This window comes from Talpa europaea, assembly GCF_964194135.1.
Source record: "Talpa europaea genome assembly, chromosome: 7".
Lineage (NCBI taxonomy): Eukaryota > Metazoa > Chordata > Mammalia > Eulipotyphla > Talpidae > Talpa > Talpa europaea.
In genome coordinates, this window is record NC_140074.1 from 107,272,591 (window position 1) to 107,295,512 (window position 22,922).

Below are 22,922 nucleotides of genomic sequence, written 5' to 3' on the forward strand. Positions count from 1 at the left end.
GCCATGGAGTTACCAGAATTAGCTGTGAGCCCTCAGACACACTGAGTAGCATACTCCAGTAAGGATGGTCCCCTTCTCTATCCCAGCCATCATCATTTCTTAAATATCTCCTCTGGAGCTAGAAGCAGAACTGAGCACCCGCATTTCGTAGATGAGGGAAGCATCTTGTCCAGGGAGACGCCACTGAATTCAGCTTGGCCAGCAATACACAGTGGCGAGGAGGGCGCTTGTGGGCACTGTTCCCTCAGACAGGCTCAGAAGTGGGGGGGAATGTAGACAGCTCCCACAAGGCTGACTCTGCCACAGACATGGACGTCCCGCTGCCTGATGAAATTCTACGCCGTGGTAGCCACCTCATCCACGTCCTGGGAGAGCCACAAGATTGCAGAAAGGATTGAACAGCGAATCTTGAACTCTAACCCTGTCATGGAAGCTTTTGGTGAGCTCAGTGTTCTCTGCACAATACTTCAGTCCCACTGTGTTTGGGGGTTGGAGGATGAGTGTATCATTCATTACCTTAGACCTCCAAACTCCTCCCAGGGACCCTTAACCTCATTCCAGTAGAGGTGATGCCTTCTGTGGTTCCCCTCGCTCCAGCCTAGGCACATGTAACATGATGTGTGTAAGTTCATGATGCTGGAGAGGAGCTTGGGCCCACCCAGTCCTATCCCTCCACATGGCTTCCCCATGGCTCAGAAAAGAAGGGGATTTGTCTAAGAATGCACAACAATTAGTACCAATGCTAGGACTTGAGCCCGGATGTTGGGCCTTACAGTCTAAAGGCAACATGATGGTCTTTAGCCCCCTTCCCTTCAAAAAGACAGTCCCTGACCACCTAGACTTGCTCGTTCCCATTCACTGTCAGGAAATTTTAACTGCTGAATTGCACCTGCTAACCCCAGAGCGCCCTTTCTCTCGCCTTCCTATGGTAGGGAATAGAAGGCCCTTTGGGTGACTTGAGGATAGAGACTTGGCTCAAGGCGACCTGCAGCCCCCTTGATCCCCGAGAACACTACGTGGTATAAACTTCGGTCTAATCTGTAGGGAATGCGTGTACACTGAGGAATAGCAACAGCAGTCGCTTTGGGAAGTTCATCCAGCTCCAGCTGAACAGGTAATTGCTGCTGATGCCCTGGCTAAGAGGAGGATGGGGGTGGAGAGTTTGAAAGTGGCCAGGGCACTTTCCAACCTGGGCCTCCCTGTGGCAAAACCCTACTCCCTGCATGCATATGGTTCTTTAATACCAGTGAAGCTTAAGGATGATCTTTGAACTAGAACTGTAGCCACTCCAGCCTTAGGGACCCTGGGCAGTCTTCTTGCCACTGTCACAGCTGTGTGTTCCTTTTGGCTTCTGCTCTCGCTCCAGGACTTTCAGTTAAACTGCCACCTCTAACCCACACCCCGACCTTGAAGCTTGGCTCTTCTGCCTTGGGATGGGGAGAAAACGATATGACGTGCAGAGGCCTTTGCCATGTCCACCTGGGTTGGTTACAAGAGAAATGTCTCAGGTCACCCACAGGCCTACTGAGTGGTCCCTAGGCCTCATAGACCCCCATTGGCTAACTGGAAGAGCTTGGGGAAGATGGCTATATTGTATTTTGGCACAAAGTGCCTAATAAATGGCTATGAAATGAATGGGCAACTAATGGGCTCCGGCCTGCATGTGCCCAGGGCCCAGCAGATGACTGGAGCTGCAGTCCAGACCTACCTCCTAGAGAAAACTCGAGTGGCCTGCCAGGCCTCCAGTGAGAGGAACTTCCACATCTTCTACCAGGTCTGTTCCAGGTGGGGCCCACAGCTACCCAGATCCAGGGTGGAGATGGGTCTGTTCCTCCAGTCTCACGACCCCCACCATGCTTCATAATGCCCCTGCATGTGACTTTCAGTGATCCCACCAGATTCTTGCAGACTGTGAGCACTCTGCCTCACTGGACCATGGCTCCTGGGATGGTTTTAGCATGGGGGTATTTTACTGCCTCTATCAGACTAGAAGGTCCTTAAGGCTGGAATTAAGTCACTAGATTGAACACCGACACCCTTATCAGACTTAAGGTACTTGTAGAATGTACCTTCCTTCTCCAACAGAACAAGGACTTCCCTAGAGCTTGCCTCATCCATCTGACTGGGGGTCCCCCAAGACATGGATAGTATGTCTTTCTGGTATCAGATTAGGAGCACCCTTAGGTAAGGGGTATGCCTCCTTGGGCAAGACTAGAGACTCCCCAGACAGAAGCTGTGCTTTCTTCATAGTAAAGTCCTCCCCAGCAGGACTTTTGTGCATCAGGTTGAAACATCTAGAACTGTTTGCTTCTTTTGCCCCTGTGCCTGCCTCAGCTCTCCATAGAGACCTCTCAGCTGTGTTATGTTGCTGCCATTTTACTCTCATCCCAGCCCCAGACCTGCGTAGGCCTATTTCCTTTGTAACCCTAGCTCAGCCAGCCCCCTACTCCCCACAGATCTACAAAGGAGCCAGTGCAGATGAGAGGCTCCAGTGGTACCTCCCCGAGGGAGCAGCCTTCTCCTGGCTACCCAACTCAGAAAGGACCTTGGAAGGTAGGGGGAGCCTTACACAGCTCCCTGGCTAGCCCAGCAATACCCACCTACACTCCACAGGAGCCCTGCCTTCCTCACTCCTTGCTGCCCTGCTGAGCTCTGGTTCTGACACTGAGCTGTGACTTGAATTCCTTTTCAGAGGATTGTTTCGAGGTGACCAGAGAGGCCATGCTTCATTTGGGCATCGACAACCCCACCCAGAACAACATCTTTAAGGTCAGGAGAAAAGCTAAGCCACTTGGATTTAGCAGGGATGATGGGCAGCTCCATTCATAGGGCCCTTCTCTGAACATGGGTCTCTCTTCCTAAGGACCTAAGAGTTTGGCTCACTTTGTAATCTCCACTCCTCTGTGTGGCTGGGCCTGGCCCCAGAGTGTCAGGGTGAACAGGGCACAGAAGACAGTGAAGGAACACATGGTGCTGTGGTGTCAGACACAGCGCAGCCATCAGGGAGTCAGGGCAAGGTGCTGGGTGGGTTATTACTGCATTCACCAGAGAATAATGCTACCATGTTTGTCTAGTTTGTTAATTTTAAAAATCGTGTTCACAACTCTTAGTTCACTTGTTTTTTTCCTGGCAGTCCTATGTTTGTGTGAAGATTATGCCCATTTTATCCTTGAGAAAATTAGTGATAAAGAGACTTTCCCAGGTCAGACACCACTAAAAGTTAGTATCAGACATAGTAATTCTGACCTCCTGCCTCCCTCTGGGGACTCAGTGCTGATCCAGATGATCTGGGCCCTCGCTTCTCCCTTCCGTCTGATGACAGGCCTAGCTTCCTCCCCTTTACGCCCCTCCCTGCAAAGCTATGGGAGGAGACAGACAGGAGGGGCTGGCAGCAGAGACCAGGAACCCCCTGTGGGGAGGTGACAGAGCTGTGAAAAGTGAACTTCACCTCTAGTTGGAGGCTGCTCGGGCAGGAAAAGGCTCACAGGCAGTATGAGCAGCACCCAGGTAAGAGAGACAGCACATGGGGACAGGCCCGCGGCAAGTAGACTAGAAGTTCGGGCACAAGTGCTGTCTTAGGGATGGCACTGCCCCGTGTTGCAGCACACTGCCCATTGAGCATAGCCGTCCCCTCGAGTGGGTTGTGATGGGGAGCTAGTGGCATGTAGATAAGGGTTGCAGGAGAGGCCCTGCTTCCTGATACCCGGTGCTTCCAAGTCGCTGAACATAGGAGTCTCCTTTCTACAGCCATGTGGATCGCTGAGTGCAAGTACAAAGGCAGAGACCAAACCAGGGACCACATTCACATCCTCCCCAAGACTGGGCCATCAGCAGCCCAATAGCATCGAGAAAGGGCAAAGGAAGCTAGGGCCAAGCCCCCACTGGACACACAAAAGTCACCCCAGTCCACAAGTAACAGGAGTGGTGTCCCCACAGTCTGCTTCTGGAGAATGGGAGGCAGGGAGATAGGCAGGGGGTGACACGGCGCCCCACTGGCTGCCCCAGGAGCATCTGAAACCAGACTACCTGGGTTCTCACCTTGCCTTTCTCCTCACTAAGTGTGGGCCTTAGGCTTGCGGTTCAGTCTCCCTGTCTCATCTCTAGCATGGCCTCATCACAGCACATGCCTCATAGACAATTAAAAGATTAAACAAGGTGAGGCATGTGACTTGTCTATGACCGTGCCTGGCGGAGTCATATAGTAAGCGGGCCATCACCGAGAGCCACTGTTAGTGCTCTGTTATCCTGACTGTATTCAGACTAGGCTCCAGCCCTTAAGGAGATGTCCACGTGGCACCCTCTCCTGCCCCCGCAGGTCCTAGCGGGACTGCTGCACCTTGGCAACATCCAGTTTGCTGACTCTGACGACGAAGCCCAGCCCTGCCAGCTGATGGACGGTGCTGAGGGTGAGGCCTGAGCCTCGGATCTTTGGTCACATCCAGGGCCTGCCCAAAAAAGAGCCAACATCGATGTGGTTGGGTGGGAGGCCAGAGGGTGACATTTGGGATCTGACACCCTTGATGAAACCATCAGCTGTCGGGCCCTCCCCTCCTGGATAAGTTACTCCTTGTCCTGGTGAGGCAAGTAGCATCGTCCCTATTTTACAGATGGGAAAATGAGTCAGAGGGTCTATGACTGTCCCATATGTGGCTGTGTAGACTGGGTCATGGAAGTCCTGGGCTCTAGGCCCTTAGCAAATCTCTTCATCCACCAGAACCCAGGCTTCCTCTGTCCTGTCAGGTGGGTCATGGTTCCCCTGTGATGATTCTGAAGAGGGCTCTTTGGACAGAGGGTGATTTGTCCCTCCAGGCTCTGTCAGGATATCCTCCTCGCTGCTGCTGCTCGCAGAAGACCCACTCGTGGAGACACTACGGATTAGAACCATCCGGGCGGGTAGGCAACAGCAAGTGTTCCAGAAGCCCTGCTCACAAGCTGAGTGTGACACCCGCAGAGACTGTCTGGCCAAACTGGTCTATGCACGGTGAGCAGTTACTCTGGGCCCTGCCTCCTCCAAGTTCTCAAGCCTATCGGGGATTGGCTCAGACATGTCAGGCAATAGATCTGGGGTGAGGGGCACAAACCCCTGGGGACAGCAGGGAGTGCATTTTTCACCAGCAAAGCCCTTGGCCTTGATCGAGAGGTGCTCTGAGTGGGAAAGTCTGTAAAATTGGGATTTTCTGGCTATGATTCAACTCATTATTACAAGTACAGCAGCCTATCTTGACCTTGGCAGCGGGTGAGGAAAGTTCTCCTAGCTCTTTGCTGCTGAGCAGGTCCCAAAGGTCATCTGGGGCCTCACAGTTCCCAGTTCAGACCTGTGAATAAACAGGCTCCCCTGTCTCAGGTACCCTTGTCCTTCAGCTCTCTGTAGTCACCCAGGGAATTTGATAGGCAGTGGTGGAGCCTGGCCAGCCCAGTCTCGCAGTGTGCAGCAAGTGGGAGCCCAGAGCAGGGTGAGGGTGGGGTCTTGGCCTCCTTATTGGTTCCATGGACATCACCCCCTCTGGCCTTGTGGTGAAGGGTGGTCTTGCTCTGAGTCTGAGAATCTCAATCTGCCTTCTAAGGGTATTAGATCAGGATCCTTTGAAATTATGGAACAAAAGTGTATGCGCGTTCACATGTGTACACCTGGGAACTATGATACCCTTCTGAGGAGAAGATCCCCCTGCTTTCAATGAAATTCTCAAAAGCCTCAGAAGCACTGCTGAGGGAGTAAGATCTTTTACTGAATCCAGTTCAGCAAGAAGCTCAGTTCCCACTGCCTCAAAGTTAATTATTTCAGGTCAGAATTCCAGACAAAGCATTTTTAAAGCCTTTGTGTCAAGTCACAGCAAAACGAGCAATCAGAATTAGCCTCTAACCACAGAACATTTTCACATGGTAAACAGGTTGTTGGAGCACTAGGGCATTAGGTTTTAGAACCTCAAATATATATTTGAAGCTCCTGTTGCAAAAATAGAAACCAGTATTTCAAAATTTCAAAAACAGAAATTAAGTAGAATTGAAAAAAGTTGCAGAGCAATCACTTTAAGAAAAATTGTAAGGAAGAAGCCCACTGATAGTGTATGTGCCACACACAGTTGGACAGTAATGACCTCATCTTCTCTGGGTGGGAATGGTTCTAGAGGGCTGCCACTGTTGGCCTCAGTGGCTCAGGGCCTTGAACGCTGGGCTGCATAGGTAGAGCTTCACAGGAGTCCAGTGAACTTGTTCTTTACAAATATTCCACCCAGGTCTGCCCATCAGACTCTTCTAGTCCAGCACAAGCTCGCTGACTCTTGGGCCACGTGACTAACGCAGGCCCACTCCTTACCTAGCAGTCTAGCTGGTCCTGTGCCTGGAGGACAGCCAGGTGTGTGTACCTGGGAACATGCACAACCACAGCCTGCCTTGGAGTTAGTCACGACAGGCTAGACAGGGACAGGAACTGAGGTTAGCCCTGACCTGTCAGACAGAATACAGGCCCTCCAGAGTGTGGCATCCTGGCTGGAAGAGGAGTTTGCCACCCCTCAGGCAGCCTGACCCCCCTCTCACAAGACTCCACTCTCCCCAATCCCCACCCCAACAGGCTATTCGACTGGCTGGTATCGGTGATCAACAGCAGCATCTGCGCGGACCCCGACTCCTGGGCCACTTTCATAGGTAGGGGCTCTGCCAGCTAGGAGCGCGCCTTCAGGACAACAGCAGACTCTGGCAGAACCTTCCCTTCTCTGCGCCCCATCTCATCTGTCCACCCACCACTGTTTGTGCAAGGAGGTGTCTGTGCTCTCCGGCCCCTTCTCCCTGGAGACCCAGCTCCAGTCTCCCCTGCAGAGGAGCACCGAGGGGATGAGTCAAAGGGCTAAATTAGAAAGGACACAAGGAACATAACATCCTTGGGACCCAGATGACACAGGTGGGGGAGGAAGTAAAGCTCAAAGAAACCAGGGAAGTTTGCTCAGGGCATGATAGGATTCTAGCCAGCGAGTCCAAGGCCTGCAGACTGGATTGGACACAGAAAATGCTCCTGGGACCTCATGCTCTCACAGGCGCGCCAGTTAGGACCAGAGAATTCAGACTCAGAAGTGAACCTAGTGCCTTTGGCTGTCCCTCATATTTCATTCCACCTGAGTTCCCGGGGGTGCGAGGTGAAGATGGGATTCGCCCTGGGGTGGAGTGGGAGCTACGCCGTCTCACCTTCATCCCCAGACTGCCAAGTGTGAGGCTCCACCCTTGGACACCCCGAGCTCTTGTAGCCCCCCACCCTCCACCTGCTCCCTGAGCAGCCCCACGGGCTCGCCCCTGTCCTCCCAGGCCTGCTGGATGTATACGGATTTGAGTCCTTTCCCGACAACAGTCTGGAACAGTTGTGCATCAACTACGCCAACGAGAAGCTGCAGCAACACTTTGTGGCTCATTACCTACGGGCTCAGCAGGTGAGGGATGCCCTCTGCATCCTTTTTCTTCTTGGTCCCTCAGCCCCATCCCAGGATCTGACCAGGAACCCTTTGTTACTTCTTTGATGCTGTTCTGGAAGATGCAGTGGTACTGAGACCAGCCACTGATGGCTTGTCTGGGCCTCAGACCAAAGCAGCTGCCACCTCCTGCCACCCCTAACCACCTTTGCCTCCTAGGAAGAATACGCCATTGAGGGCCTGGAGTGGTCATTTGTCAGCTATCAGGACAACCAGAACTGTTTGGATCTCATTGAGGGGAGCCCCATCAGCATCTGCTCCCTCATAAATGAGGTGGGGCCTTGAAGACTATCCTGTGCCCTCTCTGGGTCTGTCTCCCTAGCTGCCAAGTGGGCTTGCTGGTCACTATCATCCCTCCCTCTCAAAGCCACCATGATGCCTGTGTGACAACTATGTCACAGGGACGGCAGGTGGGGACTGCGAGGGCTGTGGGGAGACCCTTCACTTCTGTGGCTGACTCCCATCCTGTCCCGCAGGAGTGCCGCCTTAATCGGCCAAGCAGTGCCGCCCAGCTCCAGACGCGCATCGAGAGCACCCTGGCCACCAACCCCTGTCTGCGCCACAACAGGCTCAGCCGGGAGCCCAGCTTCATCGTGGTGCACTATGCGGGCCCTGTGCAGTACCACACCGCAGGCCTGGTGGAGAAGAACAAGGCAAGGACCCCACCCTGGTCTGTGGGGGTCTGCACAACACTGAGTAGTTTCCTGTTGTATGTCCCCGCTCCTGCACATCCTCCCAGAACCCATGGTCACCTCTTGGGCTCATCTATTTGAAGTGTCTACTAATCGGGCAGGATCTGCCCAGAACCTGGTAACACGCCACCTGCCCTCACCCACTGCTTTTGTCCTTTACCAATAGGACCCTGTGCCACCCGAGCTGACTAGGCTCCTGCAGCAGTCCCAGGACCCCCTGCTCAAGGTGCTGTTTCCTACTGACCCCAAAGAGAAGTCCCAGGAAGAGCCTTCTGGCCAGAGCAGGGCCCCTGTGCTGACTGTGGTGTCCAAGTTCAAGGTAGGTGTGGCGATGCTGACATCAAGTGCTCGGTTTATTCACCAAGCTCAAATGTTTGCCAAGCACTTCCCAGGACTGGTGCTGCGTGCTGGGGAGCTTTGATCAGTCAGGAGTTGAGAGTGCCAAGTAGAAGAGAGATAGAAAACTAAGAGACTATCCTTGTAAATGGCCTGATGGGCAGCCTAGGGGCCTATGGGTAGCATTGTGTGGGCTGGGTCTCGGGGCTGGGCTGAAGTGTTGATGCAGTCATGACCAGGCCCTAGGCATGCCCAATCCTTGCCTGACCCGCAGTCTTTCTCCTCTGCAGGCCTCCCTGGAGCAGCTTTTACAGGTCCTGCAGAGCACCACGCCCCACTACATTCGCTGCATCAAGCCCAACAGCCAGGGCCAGGCACACACCTTCCTCCGGGAGGAGGTAATTCACACTGAGCCAAAAGTACTGCCTTGTAGAGAGCCCCATCTGGCCAAGGTCAAGGAGGAAAGAAGGCATAACCTCTACTCCAAATGGATAACGAGGTGGCCTCTCAGGCTGGGCCTAGCGCTGGGGGGGCTGGCTTCCCCACCCCGGCACAGCAGTCGCAGGGCTGTGTGGTCTGTGCAGTGCACAGTGACGTAGCCTCCTCTCACCAAGCCACGTGCCCTGACGAGAGACTGAAGCTGTTCAGATAAGCGGGTGTCTTTTGTGATTAGCTGGAAGTAGGCACGACATAGAGTCCATGCACAGTGCAGCCTTTTCTGATGAAAAGTAGATTTCCCTAATTTGCACAAAAGCACTCTGTAGCCGGCAGCCACCTTGATCAGGGTACTGGCTCCAAAAGATGTGGATGAGGTGTGAGTGCTGGATAAGGCTGGAGGATGACCCAGAGTCAGTTGGTAGATGTGGCCTTAGTTGGGGTTTGCAGCCTGGACCACTCTGCTCTGTGCTAAAACCTTGATCTTCAGGTCCCAGAAGAATCCTCACACTATAAGCTCCCTCAACTATGACTCACTCTACTGCCTGCAAAATATAAAATAGAATAAAAAGTAGAAACAAGCTGGGCTCATTGAGGCACCGTGTCTGCAAGATGGAGTGGGGACCAGAGCCAGGCCAGCATCAGATAAGGGGCCAGGTCCCTTCACTCCTTGCTGCCTCAGGAGAGCCTGCAGGTCCATGCCAGTAAGGGCTACTGAAGAAGTGATGTTTCTGGCCTGTTGGCCCCAGGCTGCAGCGGCCAACCCCCTCTCCCCACCCTTGCAGGTCCTGAGCCAGCTGGAGGCCTGTGGCCTCGTGGAGACCATCCACATCAGTGCTGCTGGCTTCCCCATCCGGTGAGTCTGCCTGTCACGCAGGGGATGGGGCCAATGCCAAGGTGTTGCTTGGGACTCAGGCCAGACAAGGGTCTGCCCAGCCCAGAACTGGATGTGGAGATGAGGAGAAAGAGGCCGGTCTGTAGAAGTTAACATAGAACAGAAGGAGCTGCAGTTGTTGATTTATCCACTTTCTTGGCACTCTCTTTACTGGGCGCTGTTTCTGGTGGTGTGGCAGTGAATAAGACGAGTCTGCCCTTTGGGGGCCTACATTCCACGGAAATAGAAAGTATTAAGTTTAATCAGTGGTTGGAAGCAAAAAATTGTCACCTAGAATGGAGATGGGGATCCTTGGGCTGGCTAGGGAAGGGCCACGGGAAGGGAAGGGGCCACTCTGGGAAGGCCTGGGGCAAGGAGAGCATTACAGATCAACTGCAACCACAAAGCTCCCAGGTCAGGAACTGTGAGATGCTAAGTGACTGGGGGAGGGCAGGGGGCTTGCAGGCCAAGCAGACTTAGAACTTTAAGAGAAAGTGGTGTGTGCTCTTTCCGTTTCTAAGATGATAATGGGCTGGTGTGGAGGATGGACATAGGGCCCAGGAGAGAAGGCTGATGCAGGTATACTGGCAAGATGGTGGCCCACACAAGGGTGGCACTAGTGAAAAATGGAGATAAGTGGGTGAAATTTGGATTGTAGAAAGAGGACGGTAGACTGACTGACCACAGGATATTAGGCAGAAGAGCAGTCGATATCTAGCTGTTAGAAGCAACTTCCCAGCCTCTGTCTGAAGCAAATGAATGAATCAGGCAACTTCACCACGATGGACAGCCTGGGGAAGGCCCAGCTTCAAGGGTATGAGAGGAGGCAGGGTCAGGAATATGGCCTGGCTAGGTTTGAAATGGCTGTAAGCCAGGCTCTGGGCTCAGCAGAGCTTTAAGAAGCAAAAGGGCACAAGGGATGTTTAACACCGAGCAAGAAGGAAACCACCAAGGGGGAGAAAATAGGGACCTGAGGCCATTCCCTGAATGGGTGGGTAATGAGAAAGCAGCAACTTGGAAGGAGTCACAGGAGCAGGAGTTGAGCAGGATGGTGGGTGTTCTGGAGACTGAGCTCCACAAGGAGAGGGGTGGCCCAGGCACCGGCTGCCAGGGGACGAGCAGGAGGGAAGCAGCACTGGCTACTGGCCTGGTGTCTGACGGCTGCAACCAGAGCCACTCTGGTGCAGAGTTGGGAAGTGCAGACATGGATGTCACCAGCTGTTTAGGGAGGCATTGCTGTGAAGGGGAGCGGAGAAATCAGGACGTAGTGGAGGCTGAGGGGTCAGAGGCAGGGGGAGGGGGGCGGAGAGGGGGACATGGTGAGCACACATGCTATTAGAACTGATGAAGTTGCCTGAAAGGCCTGCAGCCCCTTTGGAAGGAGACAGGCTGCTAACAGTGAGGCCACTTTGTTCCGGTAGAGCAGGAAGAGCCAGCCCAGATTAAAATGGTCCCCGCTCCGTGACCCTGGTGAGCTCTCCAGAACCTCGTCCTCAGCCATTCAGTGGGCTTGGTCAGGACAGCACCTCGCTGGGTCACTGAGCAGGTTAAATATACTGTTCACTCTGCATGGTTTACCCTACCGGGCTCATGATGAAGTCACTTCATTCTGTTCTGCCTGCTTTGGCTTCCAGGGTCTCTCACCGTAACTTTGTGGAACGCTACGAATTACTGAGAAGGCTCCGTCCTCGCAGATCCCTTGGCCCCCACAACCCATCTGATGAAGGGCACTCAGGTGAGGGGGGCCCATGTGCTAGTCATTTGTTCACCCAGTTTACAGTGCACTGACTGTGGGTCCTGGTCCTCTCAGAGATGAGTTCAGAGATGAGTGAAACACAGCTCTAACCTTATGGTTTCTGGTTCAGTGGGGGGAAACAGGCTAAAACAACAGTGGAAAGTGGGAAAGCGGAGCTAGAACAGGATGCTATGGGTTAGGGAGGATGATTCAGGAAAGGCTTCGTGGAGGTGGAGTCTGAGGCTAGACAGAATTAGCCTCAAGTGAAGACCATTCCACAGGGGTCACCTGAAACAGGCCTGCAGGCAGGAGATAGCACGGCGTATGAGGAACTCCCAGACATTAAGTGCTGTTGGCTTACAAGGGCAGAGGATGGTGGGAGGTGACAGGTGGGACCCAAAGAAGCTAGATTTCATTCTCTGGGCAAATAGGAGGTACTGAGGTGAGGGAGGGGCTAACAGCCTCTTGCTGTGAAGACCACTGTGGGGCCCCTGGCAGGTCACGGGAGTAGAGAGGAGCTAGAGATGTGGGCAGTCTGGAGTTTGGGGAGAAACTCATCAGACGTGGCAAGCACTCAATTAGATACAGAGGGAGAGGAAAGAATTCACTGGCCTGGCCAGAAGGGAAGAGAGATTTGGGGGAAGATGCTGAGCCGTGTCAGGGCTGGCTTGAGCTGCAGGTCCCTGGAGTCATCCAGTGGAGAAGCTTGCAAGGCACTTGGCAAGCTTTAATATCTCAAGGGAGAGGTCTGATCTGCTGCTCCAATTGGGAGTTGTTGGCATGCACACACCACTAAGATAGTAGGTAAAGCCCTGGCACAGGTGGAGGGAGAAGCCAGGGACAGAACGTGAGGCCCCACATCACCCTGTGCCCATCAGCACCAGCTGGAATGATTCTTTCTCTCCTCTTGGACAGTTATGTCACTTTCCTTTCATCCTCACTTTTTTCTCTCTCTCCATGGTTTGCTCTACTGCTCTGGTCTCTGGCCCAAAGCCCCAGGGCCCCTGGTTGATTTCGCTGCTGTTTCTCCTCTCCGGCGTCTTCTTTCGCAGCCTTTGTCTCCAGTGAGGCAGGCACTGTGCAGCTAAAGGTGGTCAGAGTCCTCAGGTAAATCCTCCCTGCACAGGAGTTAGCCCTGCCTGCAAGTTGCAGTGGGACTCACTGGGCCTCCGCTTGCCTGCGACTAGGATGTGTTCTTTCTAACCCCTGCATGGCGGGCAGTGAGGGGTCAGGCCGAGTGGGTGGCGTGACTGCCCTGTTTGGCCGTCGCAGGTTAGGGTGCTTGAAAACAAAATTCTGGCTGAGCTGCTTGGGCCTCCAACACAGGCCACAACACAGGCCACAGTGGGGATTCCAAGACTCTTCAGAACAGTCAGGGATCTGGGGAGCTGCCTCTGGCCTACCCCAGGAAAGGAGAGATAGAAATGGTTAGAGGCAGTAACTGTAGGGAAGAAACTGTAGAGTGTGAGGGAGACCAGAACCAGTTTCTTAAGGCCATATAAGTATGTAGATGACCAAGCACTAAAGGAATTTCTGTTGCCTATCCCCCAGAACATTCCCTACAGGCTGAGGACGCCACACTGCAACCTCGCCTCAGGGACATCCTTGACACTCTGTCAGCTCTAATTCAAGCAACAGCCATACCCGGTGACCCCGCAGAAGCCATGCCAGCCCCCGTGCACTGTGGCAGGACCAAGGTGTTCATGACTGACTCTATGGTAAGGGGAGACTACAGAAGTCAGCCACATGCTCTCCTCAGCAGGATAGGGCCTGGGCCCTCCTCAGGGCTAGGGTGTGGGCAGGGGAGAGGCTGAGGGCCTCAACAAATGTCCCTTCTCCTAGCTGGAGCTTCTAGAACACAGGCGTGCCCAGGTGCTGGAGCAGTGTGCCCGCTGCATCCAGGGTGGCTGGAGGCGACACAAGCAACGCAAGCAGGAGCGGCAGAGGCGGGCTGCCACACTCATCCAGGCAGGTAGGAGTGGGCCCTGCAGCAGCTGTTCCAGGAATATGTGCCTCAATGCAGCTGCTATCAGAGGTGGCACAGACCCACTGGCTGCCTTTGAAATCCTGCTCTCAGTCTCCTTATGCCCTGTGTCCCAGCTTCAAGACATTGGTGGCACATCCCTGTGGTGCCCTGGGATTCCAATTCCCTGACCACTTCCCAGAGCCTCCCGCTCAGTGGAAACCAGGTGGCACCTAAGGAAGGGTACTGTATAGACAGTAGAGGCTAAAAATTTGCCTGACTTCCCTTTCCCAAACTTAAAGAGCTGTTTATGCATCTATTTTCCCTTCGTGACAACTACAGTCGTTACCTGCTAGGGCTTATAACAAATGTAAGGTAAAAACCAAGATTTGATTTTTTAAAAGATGAGGTATAGGAATTATGTTCACAGCACTATGGTCCTATTTTGAAAAATGAAAGTATTAGAAATAACCCAAATATCGGATAGCAGTGGAGTCACGGCTGGATTACGGTGGTGTCTTTTGAAGCATTTTTTAAAAAGATTTATTTATTTATGCATCCAAGAACTGGGGTACAGGCCAGAGGTGTGGGGGGTGAGAGGACTCACCAGAGACAGAGTGGGGAGCAGAACAGGCGGATCTACTGAAGTACACTGCTGAGGGGAGCAGCAGATGAGACAGGAGAGGTCTGCTGCGCCATGTGGGTAGCTCCCTTGCCAGGGCTTGAACTAGCGCTGCAACGGCTGCTGATAGCTTCATAGTGCTGCGTCTTAACCCCTTTGCCACTAGGGAGGCCCTGAAGCATTTTTAAAAATGTTTTTATTGTTCTAGTTTCCCAGAATCTAAATGCATTTGTACTTAATGGTCCTTTTTCTGAATGACTGCACCTAAGATCAGTCCTCTATCCAGCAGTTACTACCTTTATCAGCACTTGTGGGCGTATGGTGGTTTCATTCATGGTCAATAAGCAAGCAAGCAGATCCAACTGAGGGTTTCCCAGAAAACAATTTTAAAAGATGCAGAATTCTTGTTCCATGGGCGTGGGCTGCTCCAGACTGAGCCCACCGTGAGAGGTGAGCTGCTCCCAGCCACCGCTGAGTGTGCAGGCCTCTCCAAGCCAGGCAGTGTGAGGGGTGTCTTCCGAGCCAGTTTGCTTTACCTATTGCCGACAGCACCTTTATGTAAGCAGTCATTGAAAAAGTCAAGGACACACCTCAAACTGGTCCTGCTTTAGTGCCAGGTTCTAAGAGTTCTAATCAACATTTTACTTTCTGACACTGGGCATACCCCTTAGCCCTCCGCTCCTGGTTAACTCGGAAGCACATCCAGAGGCTGCACACAGCCGCCACGGCCATCCAGCGTGCATGGCAGCGGTGGAGAGTGAGTATCTGAGGCCAGGGGTCAGGGCGGGGCTGGGGGGTGCAGGCCTGCACTGCTGGGTGGTGGGAAGGCAGAGAGTGGCCTAAGCAAGGCCTGCACACCTTAAAGGGACAGAATTTTTTTTTAAGCAGCATCTGTAAGGCCTAAGCACAGTTGCCCTGAATATAAGCATATTCTTTTTAAGGTCAAAATGGCCCTCCTTGCTTCTAAAGAACTGGACGGTGTGGAAGAAAAACACTTGTCTCAAGCTCCCCATTCCCCAAGTTCCTTCCTGCTGCCTCAGGCACAGACCAAGCTCCTGGGGGCAATAATCCGCCTGTGGCCCCTGGGGCTGGTCCTGGCCAACGCAGCTGTGGGGGTACAAGGCTTTCAGAGGAAACTGGTGGCCTACGCCTGCCTCCAGCTTCCCCCGCGCAGCCCCAGTAACCACACCATCCAGACAGCACAAGAACAAGCTGGTGTCACATCCATCCGAGCACTGCCTCAGGTAAGCTGTGTGACAGGACAGCTCCCCCACACCCACGGAGAAGGAAAGCCCAGGAGTTCAGTGGGAACAGGACAGGCTGCAACGAGAGCCACCCTAAACCTGCTGGGGGAACCACAGCCCAAGCTTCCCAACTGGCTGCAGGTTTGGCCAGTTCCCATCATCACAGCTAGGGCTTTCCCAGGGGCCTCTCACTTTTTAAAAACTGCCTCTAAGAGTTCTAGCTTCTCCTTTTAACTAATCCCACTTTTAAAAACTTTGGATTGTGATGACAGCTTATTTCTGCCTGTAGATTTTGCACTTTTTTCCTCGATTTATCTTTTTCCAGCTGAGGAAAAGCAGGCAGGTCAGTGGCCAAGTGCTCTTTGTGCTTACGTGCACCCAAGGGCGAGGCGTCAGCCAGCTACAAAATGGGCTAGTATTCCACCTGCTGCGTGGGGTCATGCCAGGATAGAGTGAAACTGAGGAGGCAGGAAGGAGCAACACTGCCTCTCCATAGCAGAGGGATTACCTGGCCCGTGACACCACCAGGCCAGCCAGTGTCAACAGAGTGTGACCTTTCCACTTGCAGCAGTCATAGGAATGTGACAGGTGATCCTCTCAGTAGGTGAGAGCATCCTCCTATTTCCTCATCTTTCTCACATTGAATGGATGTGAAATGTTATATTTTAATGCTGCTTTGGACTTTGCCACCACTTAAGAATAAGGAGGGGGCACCACTGATTGACTCAACGCTGCTCCAGCTTGGCCTCTTCACACCAGCTGCTCTCTCTCCCCAGGGCTCGATAAAGTTTCACTGCAAAAAGTCTCCCCTGCGCTACGCTGATATCTGCCCTGAACCTGCGCCCTACGGTGTTGCCGGCTTTAATCAGATTCTGCTGGAAAGACACAAGCTGGGCCACGTGTGATCTCTCACCTTCTCTCCTCTCTGGGCTGAGTGATCCTTGGTGCCATTGTCTCTACAAGGGCTTCCCCTGCCAGCTTCCTTGCCAAAGACACTGAATCAACACACAGCTGCCAAACTCCTCCCACAGCGACTCCAGGCACCGGGAGGATGGCTCCTGCCTGCCGGCCAGGGCTGCAGCCCCACACACATCTCCAGTGCTGGTGTCAGGGTTGGGAGCGACCAGACCAGGGTTAAGAGATGCCAGAGAACGTCACCTCTCACTGCCTGCACAACTCAGAGGACTAAGTGCTGCCTATCACTACAATGGGGTACCCCAACCCAAACACAAAGGCAAAATCAGCTCTAAGAGTCTGGCTGGGGGAAATTTTGCATTTAGTTCCTTAGAAAGGAACCAAACCTTACTATTTAATATGTTGATTTATTTAATGTAATTTCAAGCAAATTAAAAGCCAAGGGTAATTAAGGTGCACTGTACTAGAGAACTACCAAAGCTTGATTTTATTTAGTAACACAGCAAGTTTTAACTCAGATGTGAAACTTGCTAAATGATATCATTTATGATGTGTACCTTAACTGTACCAAAAATAAAATATTTGAAAGCAACCACTCAAATGTCAAGTTTTCGCTCAGTTTGCCAACATGCATACCCCCATCTCTACCTGAAATCCAAGCCCAGCATCGACGGAGGTGAAGCACGGCCTGTCGGCCGCCAGAAAGGTGCATCCTGGAAATGCCGATCCTTGCTTAGGCCCCACAACAGCTGGTCTCCTGGGCAAAGGAGCCAGAAGTCTGGCACATGCCTGAGCAGCAGCGTAACAGCCCAGCTCAAGAATCCTCGGTTTGGGATGGTTCCACGATCCTTAAACAGCAGTCAGCAAACTCCACAAATAACGGCTCCTGCATGCAGGCTCTCATGAGCTTTGCCTTGTTGTCCCCCTGGTCAAGGCTGACCATCAGCTCTCTAAGGTGTGGATTGAGCAGCAAGCTTCTTAGTGCTGCAGACTCCTCTTGAAAATTAAAAAAAAAAAAAGCCAATCTGAGTTCAGATGGAGATATTTCAAATATAGTATGCTAGATGTTACATCACCTTAAGCTTTAAACCTACAAATTAACCCCAGTGCTTCATATAATCACAGTGAGATCAGCATATCAAATGATTCCAAGTTAAATGCTATCACAGATTCTTGTTCTTAGTATTTTAACTTATGCCATTCAACTATGAAAGAGAATGTCTTCTACCAGCACAAATACAAAGAAGGAACAAAGGTGTTACATTGTTAGCACGCTTGTGGAGCAGGAGTATGACCGGACAGTGACATCTAGTAAGGTGTTCACGGCCAGGAATTGCTCACGCCCATCCCCAGCTCAGTCCCAACCCCACTCACTCCCATGGCACTAGGTGCAAAGCCCCACCAGTCAGTCTGACTGAGATGGGAATGAAAAGAAAACACCTTTAGGGACTATACCAGCCCATTAATTATATACATAACTGCTATGAGGACTGACTAAGCATCCTGCAGAGATCTTGCACATTAACACCCAAGACCCTCTTCTAAAAAAATCAAACCCTGGCATCACCTGGGTTTGTGCTAAAGGCTGGTGGTAAATTCAGCACAAGGGATGTGTTGAGTAAACGCAGGCCCCTGTCCTACAGATTGGTGTGAGGACAAATTACCATGAAATGTGGTCAGCAGTAAATTACAAGGTACATGGGAAGCGGATAAAGTGCCTACTTCTGAGACAGACTTGTAGACAAAGGTCAAGAAAAGTTTAGCTGAGGGAAAGAACTTGCACCAAGTCTTAAAAGAGGAGCAGAAATCTGCCAACCCACCCAGCCAGCTTCCAGACAGAGGGCAAGCTGGGAGGTGTGGAAGCCCATGTTTAGAATCATGTGGCTGGAAGAAGGCTGACACACTAGAGTACTTGCCAATTTAAAATACTCCATTCTGTGCAAGAGAGAAATGTATCTCGGTGGTTGAAGATAAACATAAACAAGCACGGGACTTACCTAAATTCTTTAAATTCTGCAAAGAAACTCTGTCCTCTTCCTCATCACTATTGAGAAAATCAGCTATTGAGTCGTCACCATCATCTAAGGAACACAGAACACAATCAACAGCTTATGACTAATGAGCCAGTTTCAGCGCCAGATTTTAACAACTACCCCAACAGATACAAAAAACTTATGTGCAGGGCCTCCCTGGTGGCGCAGCGGTTGAGCGCTGGGTTGCGAAGCTGCCCACAGCCTCTGCAGCACCGGTTCGATCCTCAGCTGCTCCCCAGCCACCGGAGGAGGGTCCCACATGGCACGCAGACCTCTCCTGCCGCCCGCTGCTCCCCTCAGCAGTGTACTTTGGTCCTTCTGCCTGCTCTGCTTCCCTGCTCTGGCTCTGGTGAATGCTCTCACCCTCCCGCGCTTCTGACTGTACCCAGTGCTTGTATAAATAAATAAATCTTTAAAAAAAAAAAAAACTTATGTGCACACACAAAACAGTAATAGGGACATGCAAGGAGGTAGAGACAAAATAAAATAACCTATTTTTAGAATTTGTGATACTAACATTCCCCTTTTAGGAAAGGAAAAAAAAATGAAAGATTGGTGATTTCAACGCAACAAATGCATTCTAGTGTGCACACTTATTCTGCTATCTTGTGGTCTTTGGGTTTGACACCTAATTTCCCAATGATTATCTCCCAGCTGCTGCCCTGGCATGGGCCAGAAAACTAGACACTCTGTAAAGGCCTGCAAGCAAGAAGCCTGTTTTCAGCACAGGCAGAGACCGTTAATACTGAACAAACATGAAAGGGCAGAAGGGGTCATCCCCTCCTGTTAATGTTCAATACCTCTTTGGTGGCTCTGGGAGGGGCTGCTTTCAGAGCATGGTGTGGGGCAAAACACCCAAGACATATGCAAAAAAAGGTTGGTTGGCTGGGATGCTAGACCACGCTCCTTGCAAGCTTCGAGGAGCCCCCAGCAGCAGCAAAGTGACTGGGGCTAACAGCTGGCTCCCCACTGGCTAAGCCCAGGTGGACAGCCAGGCCCATGAACTGAAGAATGCTCCCACCAGCAAGGCCTACCACTCACCCCCAAACCACAGCTATGGGGCCTTTCTCCCCCTCTGCCTCCTGCCCTCATTTTTCTCCTGAATGATACTCAGGCAGCTCTGTAACCTCACCCCCACTGACATGGACCCTCACTCCTGCTGCTCAAGGCTAAGGAAGCTCCCCAGTAATCTCCTTACTCCCTGTCCCAGCCTAAGTCTCTTTCCTTCCAAATCATTTGATTTGAAACCCTTTCCTGGATTGGTTTGCTGGTTTGTTTGAAGGCAACCAACCCACCTTGGTTTTCTATAGGCGATTTAGTTTTTGTAGCAAGGGCTGGTCTTATTTTTCTCTCCACAGTTTCAGGCTTGCACTCCTCTGAAAGAAACACAAGTCTCAGGAGCACATCACGGCCACTTAGTGACAAGAGAGCACCTCCCCAGCAGGTTAGCATGTAGGTGGGAAGTACACATTTGGATGGGGCGGGGGTGGGGCTGGAGATGAAGTGAGAGGTCAAACCAATGGGACGTTAAGGGAAAACAAGATGATGAAAGACATGTGGCCCGAAAACAAGATGATGAAAGACATGTGGCGCACCTCAAAGGGCTTTCCTCATAAGAGCAGCAGTTAGAGATATCGATAAGGGTCTGATCTAAATCACCTGAGGGGGCTGAGAGAGGAGTCCTGACAGAGGCGTGCCCAGGTGGTAAGAGCATTCCTGGCAGAGGGAAAGGTCTATGATTGGACCAGATCCTTAAAAAAAAAAAAGGATTAGGTGCAAGGAGATGGTGAAGAGCAACGGCAAGGCCAGTCTGGCAAGTGGCTGGAGGGGAGAGGAGAAGCTGGAGTAAAAAGCCACGTGCAGGAAGCTGGGCTTTAGACTGGTGCCTCTCAGCAAGGGTGCTATGGTGTTCAGGGTAAAGGTCTTCAGTGCTATAGGGCTGCATGCTGTATCTTTAGCCAACACAAATTACTACAAATACCAGCAACCCCGCTCAGCTACTTTGAAAACAAAAAATATTGGCCTCCCCGGTGGCGCAGCGGTTGAGCGCTGGGTTGCAAAGCTGCCCGCAGCCTCTGCAGCGCTGGTTCGATCCCCAGCTGCTCCCCGGCCACCGGAGGAGGGTCCCACATGGCGCGCAGACCTCTCCTGCCGCCCGCTGCTCCCCTCAGCAGTGTACTTCGGTCCTTCTGCCTGCTCTGCTCCCCGCTCTGGCTCTGGTGAATTCTCTCACCCTCCCGCGCTTCTGACTGTACCCAGTGCATGTATAAACAAAACAAACAAATAAATAAATAAAAACATGCCTCTATTAAAAAAAATTAAAAAAAATATTGTAAACTATTTCCCAAAGGAAAAGGAATAGCTAGGTAAGAAGCACTGCCTACCTCTGCCAAGAGAGGTTTTCAAGGAAGGAGCAGCTCAAGTTTGCATTTCAGAAAAATCACCCAACAGCAGCAGACTTAAAATCCCCAGATTGCATCAGGTCTCTCAGGTTACAGGGCGAGAGGGAATTGTTCCAAACCAGTTCCCTGGCCCTATTTTCAGCAAAGCAAGTCTACTTCTTTAAGATTTACTTATTTATGCATACAAGAACTGGGGTACAGGTCAGAGGTACAGGGAGGGGAGAGGATTCACCAGAGACAAAGTGGGTAGCAGAACAGGCAGATCTACTGAAATAAATACACTGCTGAGAGGAGCAGCAGATGAGACTAAAGAGGCCTGCTGCGCCATGTGGGTTAGCTCCCTGGCCAGGCTAGAACTAGTGCTGTAGTGGCTGCAGACAGCCTCATAGTGCTGAGACTGAATCCCTTGCACCACCAAGGAGGCCCCACAAGTCAACTTCTTACCAATCTTAAGTGGAAAGGTTTCTTTTGAAAACGCTGGAGGTATCAGAGTAAAACAAAAGGGGGATGGGGGCCTCCTTGGTGGCTCAGGGGTTAAGTATTAGAGCTATCAAGCTATCGCCAGCCACTGCAGCATGAGTCTGATCCCCAGCCAGGGAGCTGACCCACATGGTACAGCAGACCTCTCCTGTCTCACCCGCTGCTCCCCTCAGCAGTGTATTTCAGTGGATCTGCCTGTTCTGCTCCCTCCTTTGTGTCTGGTGAATCGTCTCACCCTCCTGCACCTCTGGCTTACACTCTACTTCTTGTACGCATAAATAAAAATAAATCTTTAAAAAAAAAACATGCAGAAGGCTGGGGGTAAGAAGTGACCAGGCAGAGAAAGATGAAGACCTACAGCGGTAAACCACCAGAGGCTGGACGGGATGGAACTAGTAGCAAACCACCCATGAGGAACTTTCATAACAAAAGCGCACCGAGGAGGTCGCGGAAAAGGGTCTCAAAACGACAGAAAAGGGCTGGACACTGGAGAAAGATTTAACCTGCAGAAAAACAGGCCAAGCGCTACGTTCCTTGTTGTAAATCAGTCTGCTTCTGGCAGGGCGTTATTTAAACGAAAGAAAACGACCTTAATCTCAACCCGCGCCGTTTCCGCCCGCGGCGAGGGGCTGCGCCAGGCTGCCAACGCCAGGAAACAGGGCAGCGTCCTGCGGCGAAAGCGGGGCCTATTTTTTAAAGCTGAAAAGAGGCTGGCCCGCGGAAGGCCAGGCCGGGCCCGCAGAAGGTTCTGGCCGCTCACATTTCGGAGGCTCGCCCCGCAGAGCCGCACTCCGCGCGGGCGGCGAGGCGGGAGGGAGCGGACGGCAGCGGACGGCGGGGCCCACGTCCCCGAGACGCCGGCGGGACGCGGGGCGGCGGGACCCCGGGCCTTACCTTTGTGCTTCCGGAAGCAGGTCACGGAGCAGCTGCAACAGAGCACGTGGGGGGTCAGCCCGGGGGGCGCGGGGTCAGCCCGGGGGGCGCGGGGTCAGCCCGGGGGGGGGCGCGGGGTCAACCCGGGGGCGGGGCGCGCGGGGTCAGGCCGGGGGGGGCGCGGGGTCAGCCCGGGGGGCGCGGGGTCAGCCCGGGGGGCACGCGGAAGCCCCTCCGCCCACCCCCGGCACGCGTCCCCACCCCCACCCCACCGCACACGGGGCCGCCCCTCCCCCGCCGCGCTCACTAGGGCACGCGGCAGGCCGGGCAGCGGTATTTGGGCTTCTCCAAGCAGATCACGCAGACGACGGTGCTGCAATTGAGCGACGCCATGGTCCCGGCGACAACTCGCCGAGTCGCCCGCGCCGGGCTTGCGCGCCGGCCGCACGTGCACGCCCTCTGCCCGTTTCCTGAGCCAGAGCCAATCAGCGCGCAGCAGTCACTGGCAGGCAAAAGCAATGGATGGATCCTGCTCGTTCTTTAAGGCCTGATAAAGAGAAAGTCGATATACTCGAGGAACATCAAGCCGCTGCATATGAGGTGATTGGTCACTCCGCAAAGAACTTGTTCTGTAGCCCATTCCCAGTTCCTACCTGGTCATGTGACTTGCAGTCACCGCTGTACAGGTCTATAGCTCCCCCTCATGTTAAAAGAATACAGGGGACTAAATTTCTTTTAACTTCTGGTTCACACTTTCTGAATCTTGCATGCAGACTCATTTCAAGAAAACTAACAACTGTACAAAATTATCTCATTCAAGAATGGATTTGTTTCTCCATTCATTTACTTCTCTCTTTATGTCCC

The 22,922-nt window shown here is 52.6% G+C and overlaps 2 protein-coding genes across 4 annotated transcripts; one reads left to right on the forward strand and one right to left on the reverse strand.

The window, feature by feature from the left end:
* Window positions 1-2,478: 2,478 nt before the first annotated feature.
* Window positions 2,479-16,260, forward strand: MYO19 (myosin XIX; the record flags this gene model as incomplete). The annotated part of the gene is made up of 16 exons (XM_084237235.1): window positions 2,479-2,553; window positions 4,316-4,406; window positions 4,810-4,981; window positions 6,569-6,642; window positions 7,294-7,415; window positions 7,614-7,727; window positions 7,931-8,107; window positions 8,313-8,465; window positions 8,773-8,880; window positions 9,703-9,773; window positions 11,426-11,526; window positions 13,078-13,244; window positions 13,369-13,498; window positions 14,783-14,868; window positions 15,053-15,355; window positions 16,132-16,260. 16 exons carry the CDS (start codon window positions 2,479-2,481, stop codon window positions 16,258-16,260), a joined length of 2,073 nt encoding a protein of 690 aa, XP_084093361.1.
* A 648-nt stretch (window positions 16,261-16,908) lies between these two features.
* On the reverse strand, window positions 16,909-22,451 carry ZNHIT3 (zinc finger HIT-type containing 3; the record flags this gene model as incomplete). 3 transcript variants are annotated; one of them, XM_084237373.1, is made up of 5 exons in its annotated part: window positions 16,909-17,266; window positions 18,268-18,351; window positions 19,599-19,679; window positions 22,080-22,111; window positions 22,366-22,451. In XM_084237373.1, 5 exons carry the CDS (start codon window positions 22,449-22,451, stop codon window positions 17,085-17,087), a joined length of 465 nt encoding a protein of 154 aa, XP_084093499.1. The 3 variants fall into 3 exon arrangements, with proteins under 3 accessions (XP_084093499.1, XP_084093500.1, XP_084093501.1); XM_084237375.1 differs by lacking the exon at window positions 16,909-17,266 and having other exon boundaries at window positions 18,277-18,314; XM_084237374.1 differs by lacking the exons at window positions 18,268-18,351; window positions 19,599-19,679.
* Between the last annotated feature and the right edge of the window lie 471 nt (window positions 22,452-22,922).